This window comes from Vitis vinifera, chromosome 13 (genome assembly GCF_030704535.1).
Source record: "Vitis vinifera cultivar Pinot Noir 40024 chromosome 13, ASM3070453v1".
In the NCBI taxonomy this organism is placed as follows: Eukaryota; Viridiplantae; Streptophyta; class Magnoliopsida; order Vitales; family Vitaceae; genus Vitis; species Vitis vinifera.
This window is the reverse complement of record NC_081817.1, coordinates 5,016,029-5,022,840: the sequence shown is the minus strand read 5'-3', so window position 1 is coordinate 5,022,840 and position 6,812 is coordinate 5,016,029. Positions and strand designations below refer to the sequence as shown.

Below are 6,812 nucleotides of genomic sequence, written 5' to 3'. Positions count from 1 at the left end.
TATGTATATGTAGATGTGTTTACTGATATTTTGAAAAAAAAAATTAGGTGGTCTGAAGTTGATCAAAACTTACGAAAATATTGAGAAAAACTTTAAAAATGATATAATAAACAATAATAGACATTTTAAAGTTATTTTATAAAAAAAAAAAAATATATATATATATATATATATATATATATGTATATGATATAAATAATCATATTTGATAATAATATCATATACATCTATAAAAAAAATTATAAATTTATTAAATTATATCAAATATTATTTGACAATAATATTATGATATTTAATTATAATATATGTTACTTTAAAATTATAATTTATTTAATTTCAATTGTATTAAATGATATAAAATAAATGATAATATATGTATAATTTTTTTTATATTTATATTTTTTATATTTAATTAATATATAAATTATATAAAAAAAAGGTTAAGAAAATTATAATGATAGGTTTTATATTTTTAGTGATTAATTAAATGAAATTTTAAAATAAAATAATTATAATTAATTTGCTTATGAAAATATTTTTTTATAGTTTTAGTATGTATTTGTGTGGTGCATATTATCTAATAAATGGGCCAGTCAACCCCGTGATCATCCAAGTCAAGTATTTACTTGTTTTTGAGATGGGGAGAGATAGGTGGTGAATATGAGGGAGTGACAGTTAAGAATCCGAACATAGCCATTTCTGATTCGACCATGATGGTGCGTGATGATGACATTGGGCAATGAAATTGGCTGTTTCTTTTGCTGCCTCTCTATCAGTGGTGATGGAAACTTCATCTACATTAACACAGATGGTATTCTTGTTATTTTTCATCTGCTGCAACCGCTTCGTACTCAGATGTTAATATCTACAGATATGAACTTTGTCCAAAAGGCATTCTCATCCAAGGCAAGGATTTACTTGTTTTTGGGTTTGGGCAGGTTTGAGTCCCAGCGCCTGCAGTTGCACATTTTTGAGGCTTTGACCGCGTGGACCGATAAATTGGTAAAAATCCGATTTTTCGGTGATTTTCGTGTTGCTGATATACGAAATTTAGGCGAAATTTTTCGAAATTTTCATCCATGATCCCAAACAAGCTTTATAGTAACAGTTAAAACACCCACGCGGCCATAAGCTTTGATTAATTCAAGATTACCACATGGTACAAGGACACACGGCTCTCCTTTTTCTTCTATTAGTCTTGGACCTTCGCCGCCTAGACTTATTCAACTAGCTAGGAAGAAGCTATCATACAAATTCATTTCGATTTTCAAGATCTAAATCATTGATATGACATAGAACATCAAGCTAGCATCTTCTCTCATTTGCATTACTAATCCTGATACCCACCCACCTAGAATTTATTTGAACTTCCCAATTAATTCCCTGAGATTTCTTCATTGCCAAGAAGGCTCCAAGACGGAGCTGAAATATTTGTCCTGATCAAAGATGGCTGTATTCTCATGATTTTGTTCATGTTGTTGGCATTGTATGAGAAGGAGCGCCGCTTGTGTCATAGCCAATTCTGCTTGGAGATCATTAAGTTGTTTCTGAAGGTGACTAATTGCACCAGCACAACCATAGACTGGATCACGATTTCTCGCATAGGCTTCATATACCATGCTGCTTACTGCATCCGCTCTCTTGGACTCGGGAAGTTCCTGAAAGATTTTGCAATTCTAATTATACAACATAGAATTAATCAACTTCATGGAAGAATGACTTCAAATTTTACTCTTGCCAGACAGATGCCTCCCTTATTGTACCAAAGCGTGTTACACTTCCATTTTCTTGAATGGCTTCATTTTTAATTCATGCAGATTCAAACAGAATAACCCTTTCTACATACATGTTCTTCGTTTTAGCCTTGATATGTAAAAAATTGAAACTAGCTAGTTTCCACATATGGGATAGTGGGGATTACCTGCAAGGCCTTGACGATGTTGCTAGCTCCAAAGACCTTATGGGCAATGACAAATTTGAGTGGTTCAGTCGGTGGAAAATATGGAGCTAACACACATCTCTCAGTGCATCGACGACGAAGGATTTTGCAGGCAGCACAGGGACCCTGAACAGTAGTTGGAAGAGAAGAAGGAGAAGGAGAAGGAGAAGAATTAGATGAGGAAGCAGATAAAATAGTAGTTGAAACTCCGAGTGTTGCGGTAGTTCTGTGTGTGTATTCCATCCTCAGAGAGGGAAAGAGACAAGTGAGCTGCTTTTAGCGAAGAAGTAGTCAAAGGCCAGAGAAAGTGGGGAGGTTTGAGTTGGGAAGGAAACAGCATAATATAGTGGTATAAATAGGGATTAAGATGGGAATGAGAATGACAATGAGAATGGTGTGCGGAAATGTGAGCATATTGGGAATTCACGTTGATGATACTATCACTATTTTTGGTCATAATCATATTTGAATATTGAACATGGGAAAGGGAAGATTTGACGAGAGGGTCCATAATTTCTTTCATTTACTTCCCCTCCCCGGCGTCCCACCTCCCCCACCAAAAGAAAAAAAAACCAACTCCCCAAACCCAGGTCATCAACACAGGTCATCTTCTGCCTCCCGATTTGGTCAGCTTCTGCCTCCCTGAACAATTACAAGGCAAAGACTATTGGGTTAAGGGTCCCAATTACTTTTAGTTTGCAAGCCAAAAAACTCCCCAAACCCAATAGTCGAATAGTTTTGAAAGGGAGAGCTTTGACGAGAGGGTCATTAGTTTAATTAATGATTTACTTTGTTTACTAATTTATAACTCACTTTTGAACCTCCAGCCTCCTAATCAGGGGCAGAGCTAGCTGTTGTTGTTTCAAGGATATAATAAAATGGTGAATCTAACCTAGCCCAAAAAAAAGCAAACAGGAATCGGAAAGAAGAATAAAAAAATTTATCAAAATATGTAAGCATGACAATGAAAGAAACCAAAACTGTTCTGGAAAAAACTTGCTAGATACAGAGTATATACGTATATTTATAACAAAGTAATTACAACCGGATCAGATCAAACCTCAGAAAATCTAAGGTTGTTACAAGAGATAAATGTCTAAACATAGATTACAAACATTCAAATATAGGATAGAGCTATTAGAGATAAACTCGAAAACGCAGCTCACTGGTTTGATGGAAACGCAGCTCACTGACTTGAGTTTTCTTGAATATTTAAATGATCATTATCGTTATTGTTATCACTAACATTCCCCCGCAAATTGGCGGGAAGATCATAGATAGCTAGTTTGTCACGAAGGAAACAAAATCTATCAGTCGTATGTCCTTTGGTGAAAATATTTGCAGGTTGAATAGAAGTAGAAATGTGCTCCAAAATGATGTCTCGATGTGCTACTTTCTCACACACAAAATGATAGTCCACTTCGAAATGCTTAGAACGGGCATGAAAAATAGGATTAGAGGCAAGTGCAAGAGCACTAATGTTATCACACCAGATAATAGAAGGAGAATCAAGAGAAATTTTCAGTTCACATAACAGCATACGCAACCAATATACTTTAGCGGTAACTAGGGTCAAACATCTATATTCGACCTCAATGCTTGATTTAGATACCACTGGTTGTTTCTTTGCCTACCAAGAGATAAGATTGGGACCAACAAACACGCCATAGCCACACATTGAACGTCTGTCATCAGGGTCACCAACCCAATCCGAGTCACAATGCGTTATATATTAAGACACCGATTGTGTGACGATATTCGGAAGGATCAAGCAGGGGATCTCCATCAAATTTGGATAGCTTAGTACCTGAAACACATGGGGCACGATAAGGACGTATGCCAATGAGGTTGACATAATCTAAGAGATCAATAATGTATCTTGTCTACCGAAGATGTAGACCGGAAGAATCACGAGTAGCTTCAATACCCATGAAGTATGATAACTGCCCAAGGTCCTTCATAGCAAAATCCAGCTGAAGATTAGAGATCAACTCATTAATAAACGACCAAACATTAGATGTCATGAGAATGTCATCTACATAAACTAGTAGGAATGCATGATTAGAGTCACGATGATAGGTGAACAAAGAGGGATCAACCTGAGAGCTTACAAATCCAAGAGATAAAAGGGCAGTGGATAAGCGATTAAACCAAGCTCGAGGGGCTTGTTTTAATCCGTAAATAGATTTATGCAACTTACACACAAACTGTGGATTGGTAGGATCTTCAAAACCTTTAGGTTGAGCCATATAAACTTCCTCATCCAAAAATCCATGAAGGAAGGCATTAGACACATCTAGTTATCGAATGTCCCAATTAAATGAGATAGCAAGGGCGAGTACCATGCGAACTATGGATGGTTTAATAACTGGGCTGAATATGTCAAAGAAATCAATACCACTACGTTGGAGATAACCAACTGCAACTAGTCGTGATTTGAGTCTTTCAATACTTCTATCTGGTCGGCGTTTGGATTTAAAAACCCATTTACTCGGAACAACATTTTTGTCGGGTGGACGAGGACATAAAGTCCAGGTTTCATTCTTCAACAAAGCTTGGAATTCACACTCCATAGCTAAATTCCATTCAAGTATAACAACAGCTTGAGCATAGGAACGGATCTCAAAACTAATAACACTTGCATGCAAAGCTCGAAGGGGATGACGTGTTGAGTAATAGAGATGAAAATCAGGGTATGTGCACGAGGCCTAAGATGACCAGTTTGTGATCTAGTGACAATGTGATAGGAAGAGGCTGAACTGGTCGGAGCAGAAGATGCAGGCTCAAGGATGTTGCTAGGAGAAGAGGAAATAGGAGAGTTGATGTTTGATGGAGTGTCTAGTGGAATAGAGAAATCATGGTCAATGGGAATTATGGGAGTAGTGTGAGGTGGTGAAACTAAATAGGAAGGAAAAGATGAAGGGAAAATGTGTGAAGGAGGAGAAGGAATTAAGGGTAGAGAATTACATGTCGAGGAAACGTTGTTGCCAGAGTCCATGGAAGAGATTGTACACGAGTAGGGAACACAGCCTCATCAAAGATCACATTTCTGGAAATATACACACGTCGGGAGGAAGGATCATAGCAACGAAACCCCTTTTGATTAGAACAATAACCAATGAAAATGCATGGTGTGCTATGGTAAGAGAGTTTATTATGCATGTAAGGTCGAAGACACAGAAAACATTGACACCCAAAGGAATGAAAATAGCTAAAATCTGGAGGAAGATGAAATAGACATTCAAAGGGTGAAGAAAAATTGAGAACTTTTGTGGGCAACCGATTAATGATAAATATAGGTGTTAAGAAAGCATCGACCCAAAATTTCTTAGGCAATTCAGATTACGCAAGGAGAGTGAGTCCCATTTCGACTATATGACGATATTTCCTGTCGGCAAGGTCGTTTGGTTGAGAGGTATGCGGACAAAAGAGCCGATGAAAAATCCCATTATCACTCAAAAATTGTTTAAAAATGGTGGAGCAGTATTCACCACCATTGTCACTTTGTAATTGCTTAATGGGATAATTAAATTCCTTTTCTACTAAAATTTTGAATTTGACAAACATAGCATAAACATCGGATTTATTAGAAATGGGATATAGCCAACAAAAGCGAGTAAAGTCATCAATAAAAATAACATAGTAGAGACAACCACTCAAAGATGAAGTGGAAGTGGACCATACATTGGAATGAATTAACTCTAGAGGAGCAGTTGATTCTCTTGAGGAAGCAGAAAATGGTAACTGCTTAGACTTACCTAGTTGACACGACACACAAATAGACTTTTTATTGAAAGAATCACTAACGAGTAGAGAATAATTATGAAGAACATTATGCAAAGTAGACGACGAAGGATGTCCTAAACGACAATGCCAAGTAACAGTAGAGGCCTTAACCCTAACAGTCATGGAGAAAGCATGAAATTTAGATGATGATAGTTGTTGTAGGTTGATCAGGTACAATCCTCTATCACTGGGCCCCGTCATGAGCGTGTCCCCTGTCTTGAGGTCCTTCACAGAAAAACTGGAACCAATAAGTTTAAATAACACATTATTGTCCTTACAAAATTTATTAATGAAAAGAAGACGAGCAAAGGCTTGAGGGCAATAAGCAACATCATTTAAAGCAAGAGTAGATGAAGGAGTTTTAATAGTAGCATTTCCAGTACGTGAGATTATCAAACCTATGCCCACGGTATTAGTGTCTTCATAAGGCTGAGATTTTGCCAAATTAGCCGCATCAGAAGTAACATGAATATTCGCACCACTATCAGCGTACCATTTATGCTAATTCAGGTAGGTAGTATTGGCCTCAGCAACCATAGCAACTAACTCTGTTGGAGGATGCCTCCCTTGAAAGGCATAGTTCATTCAGTTGTAACAATCTAATGCCTGGTGATTTTCTCTTTTGCAGATTTGACAAGGTGATCGAGACTGAGAATCATGGGACATCGGTGGAGAAGATGAAGATGGCAAGTGGGGTAGAGGCTGTCGAAATGGTGAAGAAGATGAAACTGAGCCAGGAAATTTGGACGTACCTAAAGAGCGAGACCGATTGATATTGTTACTACGTGTTCCTGGTTTAGAACTATTTTTGTGGGAGTAAAGAGCATAGGAACCTGTCTCGAGTTGAATAGTGTGATTGTGAAATTTCTGCATGAGATCATAGTTGAGCAACTCGGCATGAAAGTCAGAAAAATGCATGGATTTTTCCTTTGCAAGCAGCATGTATGTTGTAACAAATGAATGAAAGGAGGAGTTGAGTCCATTGAGCACAGATAAAATCAAGTCACAATCCTCAACAGGTTTGCCAACTACTGATAATTCATCTGAGAGAGATTTGACTCCATCCAGAAAACTTTGGCACGACATG

At 37.2% G+C, this 6,812-nt stretch overlaps 1 protein-coding gene across 1 annotated transcript; it reads right to left on the bottom strand.

Moving 5' to 3' along the window:
- Window positions 1-1,096: 1,096 nt before the first annotated feature.
- Window positions 1,097-2,260, bottom strand: LOC100246173 (LOB domain-containing protein 1). The gene is made up of 2 exons (XM_010660137.3): window positions 1,922-2,260; window positions 1,097-1,658 (listed from the first exon to the last, which is right to left on the bottom strand). Exons 1-2 carry the CDS (start codon window positions 2,180-2,182, stop codon window positions 1,395-1,397), a joined length of 525 nt encoding a protein of 174 aa, XP_010658439.1. The 5' UTR covers window positions 2,183-2,260; the 3' UTR covers window positions 1,097-1,394.
- Between the last annotated feature and the right edge of the window lie 4,552 nt (window positions 2,261-6,812).

Coding starts and splice junctions, on each gene's coding strand:
- LOC100246173 (XM_010660137.3), bottom strand. CDS start 2,182: ATGGAATACACACACAGAACTACCGCAACACTCGGAGTTTCAACTACT. Junction 1,659..1,921: donor ACATCGTCAAGGCCTTGCAG/GTAATCCCCACT, acceptor AAAATCTTTCAG/GAACTTCCCGAGTCCAAGAG.